At 34.4% G+C, this 26,572-nt stretch overlaps 1 protein-coding gene across 4 annotated transcripts in view; it reads right to left on the bottom strand.

The window, feature by feature from the left end:
• The window catches only part of LOC150103008 (CCR4-NOT transcription complex subunit 3-like), a 447,199-nt gene extending 423,075 nt beyond the window's left edge, over window positions 1–24,124 (bottom strand). Inside the window, exon 1 of one of the 4 annotated variants that reach the window (XM_090398514.1) lies at window positions 23,418–24,124. In XM_090398514.1, the coding sequence (XP_090254640.1) occupies window positions 23,418–23,442 (25 nt within the window). In that variant the 5' untranslated portion in view covers window positions 23,443–24,124. Of the gene's footprint in view, window positions 1–22,488; window positions 22,777–23,417 lie in introns of those variants that run through there. The other 3 variants (XM_090398516.1, XM_090398518.1, XM_090398517.1) reach the window with 3 other exon arrangements.
• Between the last annotated feature and the right edge of the window lie 2,448 nt (window positions 24,125–26,572).

Below are 26,572 nucleotides of genomic sequence, written 5' to 3'. Positions count from 1 at the left end.
AGTCTGGTTTGTTTTTGAACTAGGTTTGGTTTAAATATAGAGTTAATTACACCTGCTATTTTTAAATATTTTGCAGTTTTTACGTTTATATCGTTTTCATTTTCATATGCGATCATACATCCTAGGTAGTTAAATAAATTCACCTGTTCTAAGATCTTGTTATCTATGATGAGGAGAGCATGGAAAGAAAGAGAGAAGTTATACAGGGTGACCCATAAGTGATAAAAGGGTTTTAAAAGGTGAATAACGTTTTTGAATATAATTTTTTTTATTTTATTTTCTTCAGGTATTTTTGGAATTTTGGAAATAAATCATGGAAAAGTTCATAACTCAACAACAAAGAGGCAGTAAAGAGCCACAAAGGAAATCCTAAGGCACATTTTTGCTGAGCAAATAATTTCACAAAGATCTGCAATTAATTGGCCATCATGTTCTCCAGATCTGATGGCTCCCAACCTCTTCCTATAGGGGTTACATGAAGGTAAAGGTGTATGTGAACAAGCTCCAAACAATCCAACAGTTGAAGGAGAACATTCTTGCAGAAATTAGGGTGCTGCCGCCAGAAATATTAACAGCTCTCATGTAACATGTCACAGAAAGGGGCCCATCTTTGTGAAGCCAAAAATGGAAGGCATATATGTGATGTGGTTTTTCATAAGTAATAAAAAAAACTCCAGGTTCTGTATTTCATTATAACAATAATAATAAATAAATGGTATTACATGTTTAAACCCTTCATGACTTATGGCCCACCATGTAGTTTGCCTGTACAAGACCTTGATCAGACACGATCTAGATTTAATTATCTGTTTTGAGTGGTATAGATATTTTGAGAAATGTCTGGAGAAAAGAGTAATGTAGTGGTGGGCTCTAGAATGTTAGATAATAAATAGATATTGAAGGAAAGTTATTTTTAAGCATCTGGTGGATAGGAGACATGACTAATACAAACTAATAAAGGATTTGTAATGGATTAGTGTAAAAGAGGGAGGAAGGGGACAGTAAAAAAGATGTGATATGAAGGGTGTAAGCAGTTTAGTGAGTGACATTCATTACTTGACAGTCTGCATGGTTAGCCTAGTGGCTGTGCGCTTCGCAACCATATGACTGGGGAAGGAGTGTCCCAGGTTTGATTCCCGTCGAAGACGTGAGGAATCTGAGGATCTTCCTCAGCCACAGCCAGTCTTGGGCTTGGGCAGTAGGGTTTTTTCTGCCTGTTTATCTGGCATTTTTCATCCCGCAAGCAGGCAAACCGGCCCCGTGAACACACACAGATCTACAGCCATAAATACCTAACCCCCCCATGAGGGACGGGGGGAGAAAAAGGGAGGAAACTCCATACGAATAAATAAAATAAATAAATTACTTGACAGATAGTAAATGCAATGAATGAGTTAGTCATGGTTTGATAAGCATTGTGTGTGATGAGGACCTCTCATATAAGTGACTATGGAGGTTTAATAAAAATTTTCACAAATATCCAAATCATGGTAAGAATTAAACCAACTGTACTATATCATGCATATAATCAACTAGGATGTCAAACAAAGGCCCCTAAATCAAAAGTTGAGATAGGAATGTTCTCCACTGTTCAGAGGTTCTCCACTTAGTATACTTGTTTTCCTCAAAGAATTAAATATCAGGTCTCTCCGAAAGGCATCAATCTGTTCCAGAAATATTAAAGTTTTAATATTTCTGGAATAGATTTCTGGAACAAAATCAACTATTCCTACAGCACGCTTGGCATCACTGTTCAAATTGGAAGAAATTATAAAATTAGAGAGGGTGAATATCACAGTAATATTACTCATAAAGGAAAGCAAGATTTAAGTGCACGTGCTAATCAATAAACCACACTAGGGTCTGGAACACAGCAACCATGCCACAGATAGAAGACAATTTCTTAGCTTAATTTTAAGTAATCTAGTGAGGTCATTCACTCATATGAACTCTTAGAAGGAATCGAGGCTTAATCTTGCATAACATACAAAAGTTGCTTATTAAATTATGTACTGTTTAGACTTCACTTATTCTAAGAATCACTGGAAAGTAATTAAGAGCCAATAGCAAGTGCAACAGTTGCAACATATACATATATATAGCTTCTTTAAATCATTAATTTTTGTACCAATTTGCTAAACAAAATGGTACAAAAATTCTGTGTTCTTCCATGATAAAACTACTAAATACTTAGCAAAATTAGAATTTTATTTTATTTACAAAAATTATAATGGGAGAAAAATGCATAGTTTTTTTTCTTAAAAACATCTATGAATAGTTGTAGAAAGCTTAATGATAGCACTGTAAAGTTGTAGAAAAAGAGGACATTATATATATCCACCATTATTTCACAACCAAATAAATTGATTTGAAACATAAGTTTCAAAATTGACAAGAGAGCTTATGAGAATACAACCTTCTTCAGCACCAGGGTTGCTTTAGCTTGTACTACTCAAAAGAAACGAGCTCTTCCCAGAAGCCTATATATTCATGCCCTTTCATTAAATTGACTGCTGTTTCAAACTGCTAGTTCTCATCAGAGACCATATAAAACCTTAAGAGGGCAAGAACCCTCTGTTCAACACCATAGCAATTCCATGTCAGATAGTTATATCTATAATATTCTCTATTTCTCTTGACAAATGAGGTCTAGACTTCATAATTAAGGCACTAACCAAGAATTCACTTATAAAAATTATAACTTTCTGACATGGGAATGCTATGGTACTGAATGGTAGGTACTTGCAATCTTCTGAACAGCATGGCTGAGAAGGTAATGAAGTAATTCAGGAAGAATATTGCAAAAGGGGCTCATGGGATAAACTAGCTATTGTTCAGCAACATACTCATAGGCAAAGATGAGGTTATAACTCTTCTAAATAGGGATAATAAATACTAGTATAAATATGAATTATTGAACATGGATCTAGTCACTGACGTCTTGGGAATGAAAGTGACCAAGATGATGGTGACAGATCTATGGACTGCTTACTCTGAGAAGGTGTTTGTTATTTGATAGGTAGAAAAGAGGAGATGTGGTAGAAACAAATTACTGAATGGATTTTACAGGTTTTGATGAAGAACAAATTTTACTCTTACATGACAGGAATGAAGAGAACAAGTCACACCTGAAAATTGTCTGAATGTAGTTAGAACAAAGGCATCAGCACCAGATTTTTTTTTTTTTACAATGAATGAGGGACATGAGTTGCTTCTGCAAGTGAATCAGTTCAAGAAGTATGCTAGTATTGTATGAATAATGGTTAGTGTCTGCCTCCTACAATGAGTCTTTGGAGCCATAAAGATACCCAAGTAGTAGTAATAATACATCAATGTCATTAATTCCTGTTGGGGAAATGCGATGTCATATCCTCAGACATACAAGAATACATGAAAATACTACTACTAGGGCATTTTTCCGACCACTCTTGGTCAGAAAGTGTGATTTACTATAGCATGAAAATATCAACAACAGTAACATTCGATTAGATTTTTCTTATTTCTTGTATGTTCTCACCATGTGAACTTTTATACAACTTTATCTTGGAACATGGTGTTGGTAATGATTGGTGCATATCCAGAATAGGAAATTCAGTGGAATCTATCATTATTATTAGCTTTGCTAATCTCCAAGTTCTCTGAAACATCTCTTTTCCCAAAACATAATACTCTGCTGTCGTGATCACCAATAAGAACCAGCTTTTTCTTTATAAAGATGCTCTCTCTCTCTCTGTAATTACTCAAACAAGTTTTTCTCTCACAAAAGTTCCATAGAACTATACACACACACACAAGTAAGTCTCACTGTCCAATCTCCTATTTTGAAATGTCTTCACATTGCTCTACCTGAAACTGATTACTATCCCGAAGTTTATCTTTGGGTGTATGTTGAACCAAGCTAAGCCTTCTTTTCCCTGATTGCTAGTGACTGTAATATCACATGTTACAGGTATTACTTATCACCAAGTTTGGTCTTTTTCGTCTGTGATGACGTTATACTTCTCAAATTCACTGATCTTTAATATTAGCATTTACAACATCCTAAACTGTAATCATGCATCATCAGTGATAGAATTTTTTTTATTCGTGTCAAACTGATTATATATGACTTAAGACACCTTTTAATAGTTTCACATTCTACATCTGGCATTGTACTTCAGAAATAACTGAAGTGCATTACACATACTTTAGTACATGTAATATACTGAAGCACGTATAATCTGTTCATATAATTTCTATATTCATAAATACTGAGATGGGAGGAGATCTGGATTTGCAGCCAAAGCAACTCAGGTTACAACTCCAAAACATGCAAATTGCATGTTTTGCTGGCTGGTTCACCTTGCAAAAAAAAAAAAAAAAAAAAAAGTCAAATTTTTTCCAGGAGAGGGAAACTCTGCTACTTCCATATGACACCAGCTAACTCGCCTTCAGCTGAAAAGCCCTGATAAAGGTTCTTCACATCCAGACTTTACCAATCAATAGGTATTGTTGAAACTGGATGGGGGAATGGAGGTACCCTTAACAGATCATGGGGAAGAGATTTTGACAATAGTTGAAATGATTCAGAGTCAATGAAAAGTGAAGTTATTTTATTATGTATATTTCACTCATTTCATAAAATCATGTGATGTAAAAAAACATCGCAGAGCTGACATGCTGCAAGGAACTGTCAAGTAGATCTGGATGATCAATGGAGGTGATCTCAATTTGCAGCACCAATACTGCCAAACAGCATTGTCTACAGTGGAATACTACTGATCTGTTGAAAGGTTTGCACACGATGTGCAATTTGGTCTTTCAAATCTGACAGGTGAAGTAGAACTTTCCATCTGACGTGTGGAGGTGCTCCATCTTGCTTCAACCCTGTTGTGTTGATACAAGGAGGAGACAATCATTTCACAACATAATTTTTGAACTAATTTTTTTTATTGTCAAAATATCTTCCCATGATCTGATGAGGGGTATCCACCAAGTCTGAGAGTATTTTGTCTAATTGTTCTCCCCACAGATTGCTCTGAATAGGGATACTTTAATTTGAAAAATGTGTGTGTGTGTGTGTGCGCGTGTGTGCGTGATGTATATAACTAAATAAATTTAATGAATAGAGAGATACCAAAATAGAAACGAGATATTATTTGAGAACAAAACTCTTTTTTTTATTTTGGTGTCTTTCAGCTTCTAGTCATTAAATGTATTTAAATGTCACATTACTGAGGTGGCATCAAGTACACACACACACACACACACACACACACACACACACACAGATTCATGTTCATAGAAACTGCATCACCTTACATAAATATAATTTTTAGTAGTTAAATGGTCATTTTCATTGGTTTATCATTAGATATTTCATTGTATTATCTATCATTCTCACACGTGTGGGAATGATAGATGATGCATGACACAATAGCAGCAACTACTACATGTATGATGTAGTAGTTACTGCTAATGTGTCAGAATTTTTTATGCTATAAACTGACAGCAAGAGCAAGTTTTTGCATTTTTGTGCTGAGATCACTATCACTAGTTATATACAATTAACACCTCATAGAAAAAGTGCAATGTGTGTGTGTGTGTGCGCGCGCGCGATGTATATAACTAAATAAATTTAATGAATAGAGAGATACCAAAATAGAAACGAGATATTATTTGAGAACAAAACTCTTTTTTTTATTTTGGTGTCTTTCAGCTTCTAGTCATTAAATGTATTTAAATGTCACATTACTGAGGTGGCATCAAGTACACACACACACACACACACAAACACACACACAGAGAGAGAGAGATTCATGTTCATAGAAACTGCATCACCTTACATAAATATAATTTTTAGTAGTTAAATGGTCATTTTCATTGGTTTATCATTAGATATTTCATTGTATTATCTATCATTCTCACACGTGTGGGAATGATAGATGATGCATGACACAATAGCAGCAACTACTACATGTATGATGTAGTAGTTACTGCTAATGTGTCAGAATTTTTTATGCTATAAACTGACAGCAAGAGCAAGTTTTTGCATTTTTGTGCTGAGATCACTATCACTAGTTATATACAGTTAACACCTCATAGAAAAAGTGCAATGTGTGTGTGTGTGTGTGTGTGTGTGTGTGTGTGTGTGTGTGTGTGTGTGTGCGCGCGCGCGCGTGTGCGTGATGTATATAACTAAATAAATTTAATGAATAGAGAGATACCAAAATAGAAACGAGATATTATTTGAGAACAAAACTCTTTTTTTTATTTTGGTGTCTTTCAGCTTCTAGTCATTAAATGTATTTAAATGTCACATTACTGAGGTGGCATCAAGTACACACACACACACACACACACACACACACACACACACACACAGAGATTCATGTTCATAGAAACTGCATCACCTTACATAAATATAATTTTTAGTAGTTAAATGGTCATTTTCATTGGTTTATCATTAGATATTTCATTGTATTATCTATCATTCTCACACGTGTGGGAATGATAGATGATGCATGACACAATAGCAGCAACTACTACATGTATGATGTAGTAGTTACTGCTAATGTGTCAGAATTTTTTATGCTATAAACTGACAGCAAGAGCAAGTTTTTGCATTTTTGTGCTGAGATCACTATCACTAGTTATATACAGTTAACACCTCATAGAAAAAGTGCAATTCAAGCTCTGAATAGAGAAGGCTATTCCTCTAGTGAAATAGCAAAAAGGGTGTCCTGTAGTCAATCTATTGTGGTATGACTGCTGTCGAAAGTGAAGGAAACTGGATCTGCTGAAAGGAAGAAGGTGACAGGAAGAAAGCTACTCTCTACACTATGCCAAGATTGAGTTCTAAAGCAGCTTTGGCTCAAAAATCGCCATGTGTCATCCAGAGAACTGAAACAGGACTGGGAAGAACAAACAGAAGTTGTGGCAAGCTCTGTAACTGTCAGGAGAAGACAGAAACTGATAGCACCCTTAAAAGATGACTTTGAAAACCAAAAAAAAAAATAGATTGGCTTGGTTAAATTGGGCAAAGAGCATTCCAAATGAACCCCTGATCAGTAGAAAAGAGTACTTTTTTTCCTGACGAGAAAAATTTAACCTGCAGGGTGCCAACAGCATACAGTTCAAAGACAATCGAGGGAAAAATTCAATCCTGACTGACTTTTCAGCCAGTCAGATGATTTGGGGCTGCATGTTGTATCATGGTGTTGGTCGCTTGCATTTCACAAAATGTTCAGTGAATGCACAAGTGTACTAGAGAAAAAATAGATTGGCTTGGTTAAATTGAGCAAAGAGCATTCCAAATGAACCCCTGATCAGTAGAAAAGATACTTTTTTTCCTTACAAGAAAAATTTAACCTGCAGGGTGCCAACAGCATACAGTTCAAAGACAATCGAGGGAAAATTTTATTCCTGATTGACTTTTCAGCCAGTCAGATGATTTGGGGCTGCATGTTGTATCATGGTGTTGGTCGCTTGCATTTCACAAAATGTTCAGTGAATGCACAAGTGTACTAGAAAATTTTTGAAGAAGAATTGCTGCCTACTAACAGAGACCACTTTATCATAATGATGAATAGCATCTTTCAGAATGGCTCTGCCACTTGTCATAGGGCAAAAAGCGTAAGTAATGCTATTAAGACCCTAAAACATATCATACAAATTGAGTTTAGTACTTAAAAAAATGCTTTCGTTTCTGTTGCCACTTGTTATTATAAACATAATAAGTAGCTCAATGAACACTCAATTTAACAACTACCATGGCCAAGAAAACACCAGATCTCAACCCCATCGAGAATTTGTGGTACCAAACGAGACTGATAAACACAAGAATAAGCCCAAAACACTTTGGGAACTCCAAGAAGCCATTATAAGAGTATGGAACCATGAATCGACATTTGCATCCATCAGGAAATTGATTTTTCCAATACCCCCACTAATGCCAAGCTGTAATAAAAGCAAGGGGAGGCCCCACAAAATATTAAACAGCAAAGTGAATTTTAGCTTTGGATGTTAGTAAAACTGTGTAGTCGAACTAAATTATGATACTAGTACTGGTTTTTCCAGTGAAAATATAACTGTCCACTCCATTTTGAAATATTTGCAAATTTGTCACATTTGTTGTCATTTCCTAATTATGTTATATCTTGTACTAAAAAGAGCCAAATATTAATCAAAAATAAAAATGTTATTTTACCTTCATCATTTGTGACAATTACTATGTTATTATCCCTTTTCAAATAGTCATTCAAATTTAATTACCAAAAAAACAGGCTTCAGCCTGTGTAGCTCAGTGGATGTGGCGTTTACACACCACGGTGCTTGGCCGCACGAAGGAAGACTTGGTTTCAAGTCTAGTCGGCGACTAGAGGAAATTTTTCTAAGCCTTTTTTTGACCGGTTCCCGAGTTAGTCGATCTCTGGCATGGGCAAGCGGGTTTTTCCTCCCGGAAACTCGGGTTTTTCATCCCGTAAACTCAAGAAAATCGACCGTAGAACCCACATTATTTCAGACATTAAATATGCTGTGTTAGGGTTAGGGACCACGAGATGGCGGCACATTTGAGCCGTCTCTCTTCACTGCGTACCGCTTAATTAGTGATAGCCTTGGGCCATCTATCTCTGATTGGTACCAGTGGAGATTGAACCTGCCCACTCAGTCTCCAAAAGTTACATAGGGCTAAATGGCCTCGCTACTCCCCGTATACGGGAATAAAAAGGCGTTAGATGAAAAAACATGGTTACAGCAGGTGATGCAGTTTCTATGATTGTGAGTGTGTGAATATGTATATACATATATAAACACACGGAGTGCTTAAGGGTCAAAGCTGTATAACTGAGAGGAGACCTCCACATAGCCTTTAAAGAAATGCAGAGAACCGACCAGGGCTTCTGACCTAATGTCCAATCCTCACCTTCTCGTGGTGCGCCCTGTTGGGTATCTACTTTGATATTGAACGAACGAGGATGGGCTGGCAATTTGGGATTTAGCCGACCAAATTGTATTCTTATTGGTTAAACCAAAATAAAAAATGATGGTACAACATGACAAAATTTCATGTCGGCTGGGGCGTCGCCCGGTTAAACAAGGCCCCCGTTGTTTTCGCCAGGGAACCAGGGCGAACAGCGAAAAGTCAACTACTGGAACAAATCTGAAAACAAACCCCAACTTAACATCACCAGAGTTAAAGATCGGTAGTATCAACGTAAGAAGCCTGAATGGCAAAGAAATGGAGCCAGCTGAGGAATTAGATAAGTACCAGATCAACATAATAGGGGTGACTGAAACAAAAACGACCAAAACTGGTGAGATCTTTCTGAGCAATAAATACAAAATGTTATATTCAGGCAATGACAATCAAGGAAAAGAAGGAGTAGCCATAGCATTCAACAGTAAATATGAGGTTAATCTTATTGAATGGCAGGCAATTTCGGGTAGAGTGATGTGGGCAAATATGAGAATGGGGAACTGGACAATAAGACTTATTTGTGCCTATGGTTCCACAGAAGGTTCTACTAAGGTAGAAGTGGAGGAATTTTTTGAGGCTTTAGAAAAAGCAACTGACACAATGAAAAAGGAAAAGTTGGTCCTTCTTGGGGATCTAAATAGCAGAGTAGGAAATGATTGTGAGACATACAAAAATATTTTGGGAAAATTTGGAGAAAAGAGCAAAGCTAATAATAATGGCAAATATCTGTTGGATTTCTGCTCAGGACATGGACTGGTTATTACTAACACCATGTTCCAACATAAAAATGTGCACAAATTCACATGGAGAGAAGAGGCTAGGAATAAGCAAAGTCTCATTGACTATGTTATTGTTGATAGTGATGTTTTCTCCTTGGTGAAGGACACCAGAGTGTACAGAGGATTTGAAATTGGAAGTGATCACTATTTAGTCTTGAGCAGGATAAAATTGAATTTCATATTGAAAAGAATAACATGTAAGAAAGTTTTAAAGCGAATAAAAGTTGAGCAGCTCTCAGATGTGAACTGTAGACTAAAATACAGAAAGATTATTGAAAAGAAAATGAAAGAGTTTGAGAACAGGAATCAAACCTTGAAGATTCAGTGGCAAACTCTGAAGAAAACATTGATTGATTCTGCCAGAGAGGCATGTGGTGAGGTTGTGTGCAAGGATAAAAAAATCAGAACTCCCTGGTGGACACAGGAAGTTAAAGAGGCAGTGAAGGAAAAGAAGAAAGCATATCAAAAGTTCCTGGCAAATAAGTCAGCTTTTACTCTTACAGAATACAGAGACAAATGTAAGAAAGCTAAACAAAAGTCATGGGAGGAATTTGGCAAGAATATAGAAAATAAATATCAAGAAGGTGGCAAAATATTCTGGAGGTTGTTGAAGAAGCTTAGGAATGGAGGAAAGTGCTGTAAAAGGAGTTAGAGATGATAAAGGTGACATGAAAACAGGAGAAAAAGGTATCCTTGAAGTATGGAGTAATTACTTTGAAAAACTGCTAAATGAAACAAGCAGTGATGACAGCACAGTAATAAAAAACACTGACCAGGCATGCAGTCAGGAATACATATCCATACTTGAAGTAGAAAAAGCCATCAAGGGCTTGAAATGTGGAAAGGCAGCAAGAGTAGATGATATTCGACCAGAAATGCTGAAGTATGGTGGTATAAAAGTCTTACAGTGGCTGCACTGCATAGTTCAGAAAGCCTGGGCAGAGGGACGAATTCCCGATGATTGGAGTAGAGCTCTCATAGTACCCATATATAAAAAGGGAAATAAAACTGAATGTGAGAATTATAGAGGTATTTCCCTACTGAGTGTTCCTGGCAAGATCTATGCAAGTATACTTGAGAAACGGTTGAGAAGAATTGTGGAAGAAAAACTTGGTGAAGAACAAGCTGGATTCGGGCCAAATAGAGGCTGTCAGGATCAGATCTTCACTTTACGACAAATAGTCGAGAAAGCATGGAAATACAACAAAGATCTGTATTTAAGTTTTGTCGATTTGGAAAAGGCATATGAAAAGGTGCCAAGAGAGAAGCTATTCAATACACTACACTTATATGGTGTCAATGGGGCATTATATCAAGCAATACTTAGTCTTTATTTGAGTTGTAAGTCAGCAGTTAGAATTGAAGGAAGTACAGGAAGATGGTTTAATATTTAATATTAAATCTGGTGTGAGACAAGTATGTACATTATCCCCTCTGTTATTCATTATCTATATGGATCACATTATGAAGGAATGTGGTATTAAACCTGATATCAAAATTGGAGATGTTAATGTCAGCTCTTTGCTTTATGCGGATGATGTTATACTTCTAAATAAATCCGCTACAAGTCTGGAAGATTCTCTGACTAAATTGAATAGCTGTTGTAATAGATATGGTATGAAGATCAGCAATAAAAAGACAAAGACAATGAAAATAGGCAGAATCATTGAAAATGTCAACTGTGTTGTGAATGGAGAACCTGTGGAACAAGTAAAACATTTCAGCTACTTAGGCACGATTTTTACTGAAGATGGTAAATTAAATATAGAAATAGACAACAGAATCAGCAAAGCTGGCATGGTGGGAAGTCAACTGAATAAATTCATATGGAATAAGAAAGAAATTAGTCGGAACACTAAATTAGCTGTATACAAGACAGTGTTCAAACCAGTTTTAACTTAGATCTGAGAGCTGGGTCAGAAGTAAAACACTTGACCAAAGACTAGAGACCGCAGATATGAGAGTCCTGAGAAAGATTAGAGGCGTGAACAGATGCACTAATGGCAATATCATATTAAAAATGAGAATATTATAAAAGAACTTGACATTGTCAGCATCCAGGAATGCGTTAGCAGAGCTAATCTTAGATGGTATGGTCACTTAAATAGAATGGGAGAGGAAAGATTAGCAAAAGAAGTGTTCTCTGCCAGGTTGGCAGGAAAACGACCCAGAGGAAGACGAAGATATAGGTGGATTGATATGGTACAAAGTGCCTTAGACGATAGAAATATAAGATCTGATAATGTTGGAGTCTTGACAAGTAACAGACTGATTTGGAGGAAAATTGTAGATAGGAAGTTAGTAATGATGTAATTTTTTCATGTAATACTGTCATATCCTGTACACCCCTTGAGGGTACATGGCAGGAATTTGATGATGATGATATATAAACACGCACACACGCACGCAGTGTATATAGTGTGTGTGTGTGTACACATATGCACAAATGTGAATTGATGTAAAGTGACCAACACAAGAACCTAAGTAGAGCAATGTATCCTCAAAACAGTTTATTATTATGCATGCTCCTACAGGGAGCCTAACCACTCTTCAAGAAAGAGCCCCAAGTTCCCTTCAATGGCAGTTTGGAAGCAGTGTGTACTGGTCCGTCATCTTCTCAATGCCTTCTGATATACAGTACACTTATAAAAAGTTTATATTTGATATAGTTATGGTTATTATTAATGTTATTTTGCTTAAGTACATTATGTAGTCAGGCCTGCAGCCACTAATGGGATAGACTGCCTCAAATGGTTTTGGCACTTCTGCCCCTCTGAAAAAACAAACTTAGTTCTAAGGCTTAACTCTTTTTTTCCCTCCAAGTTTTTAATTATGACTGTTTTGATTTTTTTTTTTTTTTCCCTTACTCTGGATCCAAAATGAGAAAAAAAAAGAAAAATTCAAAACAATCTTCTGAGATCAAACAGGAAAGAAATGTTAAGTGACAAACCGAACAGTGTAATTTTTTATACCAAATAGCTAACAAAGACATCTGATTTTATGCATGGGATGATAATCTATGTAACTATGCATTTAGATGAAGATTAATTAGTTCTAGATGCTTCCCAATGAATGCTAAAAATTATGCCAATTCAAATAACTGATAAATTCCTGAAATATCTACACAAAGAGCCAGTGTAGTTCAGTGGAAGTCACGTGTGCATCCACAGTGCTAGGTCACCTGAATTAAGAGCATTCTAAGTTCAATTCTAGTCACTGACTAGGACTTTTTCTGACTGACTAGTGATTTCTGGTACTGGCAAGCAAGTTTTTTTCTCCTGGAAACACAGGTTTTTTTTGTCTCAAACTGAAAAAATTAAGAGTAGAATGCACACTGTTTCAGACAATAAATATAATGTCAGGATTAGGGACCACGAGATGGCAACACTTGTTAGCTGCCAATTTTCACAGGATGCCCCATGTATAATTAATGTTAGCCTTGGGCCAGCTATTTATGATTGCTACCAGTGGAGAATGAACTGCCCACTCGGAGTCCAAAAGTTAAGGATAACATGGCCTTTCCTACTCCCTATAGGGGAAAAAGGCATTAGTGAATTTATTTTATCTACATAGTGTAACAAAAAAAAGTAACAAGATGGAATTAATATAAGTCAGAATACAGACAAAATATTTTCTTGCTCACAAAATAATCCACAGAGGACCAAATACACTAATGTTTCGAGAAGCTTTGAAAGATTTGAAAAATTCATTCTGTGGTGGTATTGAATTCTACCATCATATACTTCTGAATGTCAACCACTATCAAATCAGCAACTTTGATATCTCAATTCAACTTAGAAACAGTCTGTTGAAGTGAAGTCACATCATTTAGCACTACTACAATCTGCTTGTGACCCATGTTTGTCTGATAGTGATCACTGTGTAGCAGATGCATTGTCAGGCAACAGCTGCCAACCATATACTGGTCCAAATCTGACCACATTTATTTTTTATTCACACTCTATACCTCACTTTCTAGCAATCTCAATAATCATCAGTCCATAGCATATTATGCACTTTGCCCACAAATCGGGAGGTGGGGGATAGGAAAACCACTTCAGGGATTGTCTACTACATCCACATCAGCCTCTTTAAAATGCTTCAACCATTAATCTTTGTACTTGAGACAAAGCCTCATCCTCATAAGCTGTTTGTATAACTGCATCGTACCAGTCTGACATGTTTCAATGAGAATATCTGACAAGCTTTACATAACATTTGATATTGATTCACTGTTCTATGCTTTGCTTTTTAACAGTGATGCTAAACATGATGCACAAAGAATATTCAGGGATTATCAAAAAAAAAAAAAAGAAAAAAAAAAACTCAACTTATGGCCAATCAGTCTGGCAGAACTGTTGATGTCAAACTTCTATGCTTCTCCCTCTGCAAGAGCAATACTCAAAGCACTAGTTTTTTTTATAACTTCAGTCTCATTACATTTTTTTTTTGCCACAATGTCAAAAAAGTATTGAGACTACATAGCAATAACATTACACATTCTTGAATCTATATATTTATGTCTCTTTGACAGTTTATTTCATTTTTGATTACTCATTTGACTAAAACTGTCCTAAAAATCCCTAGTTTTATGACAGTTTTCATTGTTTGCGAAACATCCACAGGGGTAATAAAATTGGCTGGAATTATAGATAAATGTGACCTAAACCTAGTTAGTATATGATGTCTATTAATAGCAGATGTTCTATGGATTTTATGTATGTTTTGGCAGCATGAAAATCTAACTGGTCTGTAGGAAAAAAACTTACCATCTCTTTTACACTAAAATACTGCACTGAAGAAATGCAGAGATTTAAAAATTTTATAAAACATGGCCTATGAAAGCACAAATCTGAAAAGTGCACAAACCAAGATGTTCACTTTTATACATAGATTTTTGTGTTGGGTAGGATGGGGGTTAATAATGGAAACATGAATGTAACAATGTGTTTGTGGGAAGGGAGAGAGAGAATTATTATAAACTAAGAATAAACAGGATTAAAATATCTAAAGAGTGAAAACACAAGTTTTAACTCCAATGGGAACTGTATCCATAACATCCACATTCTATTTATTAAAACTAAAGAATTAGAATACAGAATTAGAACCATTCAGCAAGAATGCAATAATAAATATACATTCAAATTGATTGCTGTCACTTGTTAACTTGTGAAGTTCTCCAGTGTGGTGACCAGGGTTAAAGAATAGTCCCAATGTAGCCCATGTATGTCGTAAGAGGTGACTAAAATGGGTACCCAGTGCCTGGGGGGTATAGCTGGGCACCCTGCTTCCAGGGGAACAAAAATATGGAGGCCTGGTCCTCCAGGTTAAGGATTGGCAATGGGTTAACCCATTCCTGTAAAAAAATCTCTTGTTAACGATAAACAATTGAAAGCCAGACTGACTTCAAGGAAACAACACATAAAAAGGAAAAAGTTAATGAATTTTGGAACATGGAATATTAGAACAACGTTACAGGTAGGGAAAATGCAGAGTATAGCAGAAGAGTTAAAGAAATATGAATTGGATGTTACAGCATTACAAGAGATAAGATGGTGAGGAAAAGGAAGAATAAAATAAACAAAAAAGATTATATTATGTATTACAGTGGTGCTGAAGAACAAGGAAATTATAGAGTAGGATTTATTAGAAAGAAGATAATAAAATCAATTTTAGGATTCACAGCAATAAATGAAAGAATTTGCAAGTTACAAATTAAAGGGAAATTCCATAATATCACTTTTATTAACGTACGAGGTGTGGCTATTAAATAACGAGACAAGGTGTAGTGTGAATTGTGTACTCGTAGCAGTGAGATATGCTTGCACTGTGAATGACTTTGAAGGTTCTGGAAGCAGTTGAGATAAGCATTGTTTGCTGTTGCTTATAATCAGACTGTAGGCAGTTATAAAAGAAATGTGTGAAATCGCTTTGCCAGAATAATGTCGACCAACATTACTACCTTGAGGTTTTGGCCAAGCTGAGAGAATGAGTGAGGAAGAAGAGACCCAATCTGTGGAAGAACAACGCTTGGATTCTCCATCAGGACAATGCTCCAGCCCACAGTGCCCTGTCCGTAAAGCAGTATCTGGCTGATAAGAAGATCCCAGTGTTGAACCATCCACCTTACTCACCAGACTTAGCTCCATGCGACTTTTAACCTTTCTCCAAAGTTGAAATCCACATTGAAGGGCACCCATTTTCAGTCAGTGGATGAGGTAAAGTAGAAAATGGCAGTGCTACTGAAGCAGATAACACCTGATGACTTGCAGCACTGCTTCCAACAATGGAAAATTCGTATGCACCGGTGTATAGAGATAGGAGGGGAGTATGTTAAAGGGGATAAGAATTAAGTTGTACAATTGTAATAATAAACCACATTTTTGCAACCAGTCTCTTTATTTAATAGCCACACCTCGTATATGCCCTGACTGAAAATGCTGATGAGATTGTGATAGATCGATTTTATGAGGATTTACAAGAAACATGAAAACATAAATAAAAATTATGCCATGATGGATTTTAATGCAAAAATAGGGAAAGAGGACATGTTTCATGATGTAACTGGAAAGTACAGTCTACATGAAGAAACCAGTAAGAAACCAATATCAAATAAACCAATAAGAAGTTTATTTGATATGGCTAAACAATTAGCAATATCAAATAAACTTAGAATAATGAGTACATGTTTTCAGCATAAGAAGATATATCTGGGGACCTGGATTATTCCAACAACCAAAGAATGTAATCCAATAGATCATGTCCTGATTTCGAAAAGATGGGCAAGTTCAGTCAATGATGTACAAGCATATAGAGGTGCAAATTGCGACTCTGATCATATGTTAGTTAAAATAAAATTTATATACAGAATATCAAATGTAGACCAAAAGAAAGCTGAAAAGATAAAGAAATAAAACACTGAAGTATTCCAAAATAGAGAAATAAATTGCTAAATATCAGAAAAAAAATAAAAGATAATATTAACAATAGAAAAAGGAAAGAATATAGAAGAAAAATGGGACTTAATCCAACAAACAATCATAAATGCAGCTGAATAAAAAATAGGATGGTATAAGAAAAATAGAAATGAATGGTTTGATGAAGAATGTAAAGAAATAATTGAATTGAAAAACAAAGCAAGGAAAAAGTATTAACAAAGGAACACGAGAAATAATAGAGAAGAATACGAAGAGAAAAGAAAGCAGGCAAATAAAATTTGTAAAAAGAAAAAGAAAGAAATGATGGAAAAGAAAGTGGAACAAATAGTGCAGTATAATTAGAAAATAAAAACTAGAAAATTTTATCAAGAATTAAAACAGCTCATACAATTTTGATACACAAATAATAGGATGTAAGGATAAAGAAGGAAAAGTATTAACTGAGAAAGAATTAGTTAAAGAAAGATGAAAGGAATATTTTCAGGAATTATTTACGACAGAAGAAGGAAATAAGGAATATGAAGATAAAAATAATTGTAGAAATACAGAAGAAAGAATTCAAGAACCAACTTATAAAGAAACAGTGGAAATAAGAAAAAAAATTAAAAGTTTTAAAGCACTAGGAGTAGATGGGATAACAGAACTTACAAAGAATGCAAGTGAAATTTTATGGAAAGAAATTTATTATTTGATATCAGATATATATAAAGAAGAAAATATGCCAAATAATGGGAAAATTGGAATAATCCAATGAATATATAAAATAGGAGATAATATGAATTAGCAGAACTATAGAGGAATTACATTATTGAATGTTACATACAAAATTTTATCAAGTATGATATATAAAAGATTACCACCATTATATAAAAAAATAACAGGAGATTACCAGTGTGGGTTTAGAAATAAAAAAGCCACAATTGAAAATATATTTATGCTACGAAATATATAATATATATGCAAAATGTTTAGAATATGATATAGAACTTGATAATTTTTATATTGATTTCCAACAAACATTTGTTAAATTAAATAGACAAGAAATGATACATAGATTGAAAACACTGGGAAAACCAGGAAAATTAATTAGATTAACTAAAATTACATTAGAAGGATCCAAAGCAAGTTAAAATACAAGGGCAATTAACAGATCCCTTTGAAATAAACTGTGGTGTAAGACAAGGAGATGTACTTTCAGCGAGTTTATTTAATTTGATACTTAAAGTAATAATAAGAAAGTTTAATACAAGAGGATTTATTAATAATAAATTAATACAAATATGTGCATATGCAGATAATATAGCAATAATAAGTCAGGAGAAAAGATTTAGAAGTGAAATTTTGAAGCACTTAATAAAAACACTAAAGAAGTTGGATCATATTAACAAACAGATGACTAAATACATGCAATGTGGAAAGACAATAAATAAAAATATTACAAGATATAATATAGGTGAATACTGTTTTGAAGTTGTAGATGGTTTTAAATATTTAATTTCATTAATAACAACAAACAATAATATATCCAATGAAATTAATAGTAGAATCAGGGCTGGAAATTAGCATTATTATATTTATAAAAAGTTAATGAGTAATAAGATTCTTAATCTTATTTCCAAATTAAAACTTTATAAAACAATTATGAATGAGAACACAGATATCTTTATTACAGGGAAATGATCAAGAGAAAGATGAGATTGGCAGGACATGTAATGAGAGGTTCAGCAAGACAGAGGATACTAACAGTTTTAGAAGGAAAAATTATGGGAAAAGGATTAAGAGGCAAAAAACGAAGGACATGGCTTGAAGATATAACATCATGGACAGGATCACATGGCTATGCAGAAACAAAAAGGAAAGCCACCAACAGAGAGAACTGGAAGGACATGGTGCTGCACCCTCTCACTGAGGAAGCTACATGAAGAAGAAAACAATTATAAGACCTGTAACAACATATGGATGTGAAACGTAGCCATTAATACAAAAAAAAAAAAGATATAGACTGAGAATCTTAGAAAGGAAAATGTATGGACCAATAAAAGAAGAAAATGGAATATGGAGAATTAGAACATATAATGAACTCAAACAACTAATTAATGGTGAAGATATAGTAAGATATATAAAGACACAAAGAATAGTGTGGTTGGGACACACAGAAAGAATGGGAAAAGATAGAGAAGTTAAAAAAAAAATATTTGAATGGAAACCATTAGGAAAAAGGAGGAAAGGTAGACCAAGAAAAAGATGGATTGATGGTGTATAATAAGATCTCACAACTTTAAAAGTTAAGAACTGGAAGAATATTGCACAGAAAAGAATGGCTAAAAATTGTTTTGCAAGCTAAAACTCAAAGAGTTGTAAAGCTAGAAGAAGAAGAAATTGTGAAGCCATACAATTAAGAGTATATTTTTTTTTTTTTTGAATTTCTAATTACCATCAAAAGAATCTCTTTTTTTTTTTTTCAATGTACTCAAATGTTAACAAATTTTCATTTGAAGAGGCCTATCAATTTTGAAAATATCCAAAAATCATTCAAACTGAAGTAAACAGAATGAGGTAATTAATCATCACAACAGTATCAATGATACCATTTATGAAAGTGACACAATAACCACTTCCTAAATCAAGTGTAGCCATAACATGTATACAAAGATCACACAAAATTAATGAGTGGAATGTGAAAAGAAATTAATAATTTCTGTGTCATCATCAAACTCCTGATAGGTACTTGAGATGAATTGGAGATATGTACCCTTCACATGAACCTGATTTGTCTGACATGATTTCTTGATATGCACTTGAAACATGTACTTGAAATAAAGAAGAAATCTTTGTCAATTTATAAACTATTCTGCTGAATTATATTAATGTAGGATTAAAAGTGCCATACCTTTTTCCAGATGACATTAATTGCACACATTTTTTCAAATTCAATTCGCAACAGCTATCAATGTGGTGCACAATATAGCTAGAAGACAAAATCTATCAATCAATTCTAATCAAATGGAAGAAAGAAAAAATGTCAAAAGTATGGATAAAGAGCTTGATAATCTGCCCAATACATAAGAAGAATGATAAAAATAATGTACAGCATACAAAATATTTACCTCTGTTTTGAAGAAAAGATTAAACCCATTTATGGAGAAAGTAATTGGTGTCTACCAAGGAGCTTTCAGAAAAGGCAAATCCACATCTGATCAGATACACATGGCTAAACAATTATTAGAGAAATTTTGGGAATTTGATATAAATGTTCATCAGATTTTTGTTGACTTACTTCCAACAAGCATATGACAGCATTAACAGAGAAAGAAACTCCTTCAAGAACCATAAAAAAAAAAATATAAAAAAAGCTGAAGAAATGTATCTGGAAGTAGAAAAATCAGCACAAGAGATAGGACTAAAAATTAATTGAAAAAAAATTATTATATATATATATATATATATATATATATTTATTAATACCAGGCAGAATCAGTTAACTGATGTAAGTGTAAAAATCGGGAACCGTGAAATCAAAAATGTGCAACAATTTAAATATTTAAGAGTAATGATCACAAGCCAACCAAATGAGATAGTTGAAGTACAGAATAAAATAAAGAGAGATAATCAGACTTTCTATTCTCTCTCTCATGTGTACTCAGTTCAAAAGATATTCATTGGCAGACTGAAGTAAAAATATATAAATCGATAATTTGTCCAGTTGTTAACTATGATTGTTTAACCTGGATACTCACTCAAGAGTGGAGAATTTGATTTCAGCTTTTGAAAGGAAAATCCTTTTCATTGGTCCAGATATTTTTTTAATATCTGGACCAGTGAATGATAACGGTCCTCTGGAGAATCAGATACAACCATGAGTTATATCAAGGGTATAACCCACAATATCTAGTGTAATCAAGCTTAAAAAGTTGCAGTGGGCAGGACATGTTTTTCATATGTAAAATGACTGTAATCTTTTGAAAACAGTTAATAGTAAAATTCTTGGTAAGAAAACCAAGAGGAAAACCTAGAACAAGATAGATATACACCATTAGTCAATATAGCAACATCATACCACAGGGTCCAAACAAGAGAAGTTTTGACAAACAAATCCAGGAGGGTGACTCAAAATTTCTGTTGAGTCATTTTACTATTATTTTTACAAATTATTTTTTTTTATTATTTATTATTATTTTTACTACTATTATTACATAATTTCTGTTGTCATTTTACTATTATACAAGAATTTTACTATTAACTGAAAACAGTTAATAGTAAAATTCTTGGTAAAAAAAACCAAGAAGAAAACCTAGAACAAGATAGATATACACCATTAGTCAATATAGCAACATCATACCAAAGGGCCGAAACAGGAGTAGTTTTGACAAACAAATCCAGGAGGCTGACTCAATTTCGGCTGTAGAGCCATAATAAGATCATCTGCGAAAGAGACACTTATGGCAGAGGTAGTGTGCTGGGCTGGGGAGGCATCTCGGGTGAACCTGTATGTGCTTCCTAGCAGAACCATGAATGCTGCAACTTATAGACTAGGTCCTGGACATCCCTATGCTCGTTTGTATACAGGTGTGATAGGGTAGACATTTATCCTACAAGACAATACTCAATGCTCGTCCTAATTGAGTGAAGCTCTTGGCCTAATATCTATCCCCAAGAAGAGACTATCATACATGTGGATTTGCCAGCATGGTCTCCTATTGAGCATGGGATGCTCTCGGCAGATGCATTGCTGCACTCAACACTCCCCCCCCCTCCAAAAACCTTGAAGGACTTATGAAAGCTTTGCAGAATCAATGGCTACTATTACCAATTTAGTTCCTCGATGGTATGAAACATCACTGTGAACACTGTATTGCTGTGAAGAGTGACCACATTCCTTATTGAGGCACTTTGACAATCTCATTTTGATCTCTTGTTTTTGACCCTTGTCTTTATGTACCCATTTGTTACTTGATTAAACTAATTATTTACAAGTTCTGTGGGTGTCTCTTTCACATTTCATCTCGTATCATACTGCTTTTTCACCAAATTACATAAAAATTCATCACACAGTTTCTGAGTTATCACAATTTTTCTCTTTGTTCCTTAATATATGGAAAGCATTGTATCATCAGCAAAACACTTGTTTCATTTATTAGGCACTGTGTAGTACCAGTTTAATGTATCACTATTCATGAATATTTAAGTTGAACAGGTGTCTACAACAAAAACACAGGAAAGAACTTACACTGACATAAAGATTGACTGTAGCAGTCAGAAGCACCTTTTTAAGAAGCAATATGCCATTATTAATAGTCAAGCTAATCAAATCAGACCTAATAAAAGGTCTATTTGGGAGGATAATGGAAAATCATATATTCGAGGCCTACAGTAACTTCAGGATTAAAAAAAGTATCATGTTTAGTCTCAAGAGTGGAGATTTTCAAATTATGTAAAAAAATAAAAATATTTTAAAACATAAATTTAAATAAAAACCGTAGTCCAATCTGAATAATAGTGGAGCTATAGGTTTAGAAGTTTTTGTGGTTGGGGGTGAAATAAACAGAGGATATAAAAAAAAAGTATAAATGATATTAAAAAATATATATAAACTGCTTAAGGATATAAAAATAATAATTTAAATTTTTTTAATTAATTTTTTTTTTTTTTGCATACATACTGATCAACATAATGCAAAGATAAAAAGGTATTAAAATAAAATTGCGTCAACTTCTTTGTTACAAGTAAAACACATCTTTTCTGCTTATGGAAAAAGGTCAATATTAATAATAATAATATCATTAATATTATTAATATTTGTAATCGAACTTACTATTTCGCATCACAACTTTAAAAATCGTCATAAAATACACTTCAATGCATCACCGTACCAACAAAACTTTTCATTTAAATGCATTACTCGATTATCATTTGTCTACTGGCATACTAATTCTCAATAATTAATTTCAAGAAATAATGAAACCATCAAGTAAGGGGGGGGGGAATTATATATTCAAATAGGGCGAGCTATAAAAATACTCAATGCATGTTGTAAACATGTAAAATAATGGAGCACTTTTAGAATGTCAAAGGGGATCAAGCGATGCACATCTCTTCAAACGCTAAGATAAGCGGAAAACAGCAAAATTTTATTATCCGACTTCTCATTATAACCCTGATTATCTGTGAAGTTCAGTGAAAAGAACATTAAATACGTATTACGTAAACTAAAAACTCGATTCCTTTACATGTGTTTAAAATTCCGATAAAATATTTCTTTATATAAATATGCATACATATAGATTTAATTTAAATGTACACGCATATATATATATATATATATATATATATATATAATGAAACAGTGTACTGTATATACTATTAGATATCTTCTAAAATGAGCAGGCTTAAACGGTGTGCTAAATAAAACGAGCTCATAACAAAAATTTTATTTTGTAATCTGTAGCTATAAAGCGATAGTAATATTCAATATATTCCAAGAGTCAAATTTTAACAAAAAGGTGTGATATATTGTCTAGAAAACTCCCTTAATTTATATAAACACATCAAATTACGCGAGAAGAAGTATTCCCCATTGAAGGTGCACAGTGACAGCTGAGGGGTCAAATATCTTTATTACACACGCACGCACGTACATACATATATATATATATATACACACACACACACTAATCTGTATGCTCGGTTAGTGTATCCTGCGCTAAGACACGCGAACCAAAGTTAACGTAGCAAATATCTTACCTTGGAGTTTTCTCCTGTCTGCCATGACTATGAACAAATATGGGATAGCCTCTGAAGCATAGTAAATGACAAAAAACGAACACTCCAAAGTGGCCAATGCGTAAAAAAATTATTACAAAAGATTTGAAACAGCTTTGTTTGCAACCAAGATGGCTACCGCCCGCTGAATATTGCGAACTTTTTAAAGATATGTACCAATGCGCTATCTACAATTCATGTAAATCCTTAGAATAGAAACAGAGTTGCTTGTTTTAATTTCAGTGTATTTAACTGAATACATGCGTTCCTATACGAGCACCATTTTCAACATATCTCGGAGACGTACACACAAGCCATACGAAATTAGCCACCGCGGAAGTGAAAAGCTGTATAGGGGCAATGAGAATGCCGGGATACCTTGAAATCTTATGATACGAAACAGAAATTGTTGCATCGAGGATCTTGACATAAAATCCGCTGTATTCAAGTTTATACCAAAAGACTCGATTTTAATTTGATACTCTTCGTTTATATTACACACGTATTATCTCTGAAAACCAAATTATTATTTTTCATTAAAAATCGAATTTTGCTATTCAACTTCAAAGTGCAGTAGTTCTCAATAATTGCTGCTGCATTTAAAAAAAAAAAAATGTTTATTCCCTTGCGATAAAAAGAAAATAGTGCATATTACAATAATATCGACGAAAATATTATTTACATCTACAGAGCGGAGCGAAATAAAGCAAACTTGCTGGGAAATAAAAAATTTGTTTACATTTTTTTTTATTGACATGGGACTTTTCGTTTAATTATGCCACCTGTCGACGAAGATCTTGTTACAAAATTAGGCTAAATGAAATTTCAGCTGATCAGCATTTTAAAAAATGTTATTTGAACATAGCAGGAAGTAAAAGAAGCAGTGTATTGTAAAATTGCAATATTGTAACTATACTTGCAGATTAGACCACAGAGTGTGTGAAAAATGCTACAGGAACAGAGAGAATTGCTCCTCTGTTCCTAACAAGTTCAGTAATTCGCTTCGACATGGACTCTACCAAGGTAGAACACATTTTTCTAATTTATGCATCTCGAACCCATACTTTTAAAATGGATTCTAATAAATTATCGTTTGTATCACAATTTAATTTTCCAAGTCTCTTTTTCATTATTGCCCACAAATTTTCTATTGGGTTAATGTCAGACCGCTGAATCAATTAGATCTTGTGATTTTTGAGGAACTCCTATACTTTTTTGAAGTGTAGCAAGGAAAGAGGTTCTGCTGGAAGATGAGTTCTTTGTTTTTCTGGATTTGTAGGCCCACTCTTTAATTCAATATTTTTATATATTGGTGACTTTTCATCATGCAGTCAACATGCACAAGTGATCCTCGACCACCATGTGAAAAACAACCCCCAGAAAATCATTTTAGCTGGGAGTTTAGAGACAAGCCTTCTCAGCTTCTGATTTGCGAAAATTGGGAACTCGCTCTCCTTGGGGAAAAAAAAATTGGCTCTCTCATCTGAGAATATGACCTTTTTCCACTTCTCAACAATCAAATATTTGTATACTTTTGCTCACTGGAGAATCTTTTTCTGCATAGCCTTCATCAACAGTTATTTTTTTATGGTCTGTAGGCAGTCCTCCCTGCTTCCAACAATCTTCGATAGACTGTCATGTCAGAAATATTAATCCCACTAGGTGACGTCTCTATTTAAGTCTATTAATAGAGACGTCAATCTTGTATTCATTTTGCTTTTTCTAACGAGTAAACGATCTTCAGTAAGTGTAGATTTCCTTTTCTGTTAGGAAAAAAAGTAACCTGTCTCTCTCTAAACCTCTTTAAAATCATATTAACAATACCCAAACCAACATCACACTCATTGGAAATTTTTCTTTTGTCATGGTTGTGTGATGAGAAACAGTACATATTTTTGAACGCTTTCATAGAAATGTATCACTTATCACTTCCACCACAATTTTTCAACATAGAAAAAAATCGGCTAATGCCTTTTTATTCCTATTTAGGGAGTAGGCGAGGCCGTTTTAGCCCTATCTAATTTTGGAAGACTGAGTGACCAGTTCATTCTGCACTGGTACCCAATCAGAGATAGCTGGACCAAGGCTATCACTAAAGCGGCACGCAGTGAAGAGGCAACTCAAAAAGTGGCGCCATCTCGTGGTCCCTAACCTTAACACAATATATTTAATGTCTGAAATAGAGTGGGTTCTGCGGTCGATTTTCTTGCGTTTTACGAAAAACTCGAGTTTCTGAAAAAACGTGCTTAAATGCTAGAGATCGATTAAATCGGGAACCGGTCGAAAAAAGGCTTAGAAAAATTTCTTTTTCTCGCCGACTAGATTTAGTACCAAGTCTTCCTTCATGTGGTCAAGCACCATGGTAGCTCAGTGGATGTGTCATTTTTTTCCATTCAAGAGAGACAACTATAATTCTTAACACTATGTGCCTTCAATATTCGTCTCCCATTTGGGGGAGTGTTTCAAAAAGCTTCCTAAAATACGTGTTTGGACGAGAGAAGATGGTTTAACGCAGGATTATCGCTGTTGCTCTCTCACTCATACACGTTACACAATACATATTTGCGCAGGCAGTGAGAAAAAGAGACCTATCTACTTTGGTTGAAAAAACCTAGGATCGAATTCCACGTGAAAGGTGAAAGAAATTTCTAACAGCTCTTCAAATGAAGATGAATTAGCTGGTCCCAAACGGAGGAGGGAGTTGAGCAGGACGTTTCACTCTCAGAAGGCGGTTTCTCATACCGCTAAATAAGTAGAACAGCTAATGAATCCACATAATTAAGAGACATAATGTACCGACTTCATGCTCTTAGATTCTTTGGCTGCTATTCGAAACAACAAATAGGCTGACACCCATCATTATTTGGAGTCATGATTTAGCATAAGCCAAAATTAAACTTATATGAAACTGTCAGAAGAGTACGTGGAGTTCACAGACAATAGACTTATGATTAGCTGACTTATTATAAGCAGTAATCAGCTCTACAAGAAGCCTGTTATAAGATCGATGCTAGTTTCAGTCTAAAGGCAGATTTTACATGCTTTTTTTAAGCTGTTCCCAATCCAGGGCAAGTAGTAATTTGCTTCAGAATGCAGGGTTTTTTAAATCTTGCAATTCAGATAAATCGATCAAAGAA

Source organism: Typopeltis vanoorti, chromosome 9 (genome assembly GCF_054136105.1).
Source record: "Typopeltis vanoorti isolate ZY-2024b chromosome 9, IOZ_Tvanoo_1.0, whole genome shotgun sequence".
NCBI classification, from domain to species: Eukaryota; Metazoa; Arthropoda; class Arachnida; order Uropygi; family Thelyphonidae; genus Typopeltis; species Typopeltis vanoorti.
The sequence above is the reverse complement of the archived record's forward strand: the minus strand, read 5'-3'. Positions and strand labels throughout refer to the sequence as shown.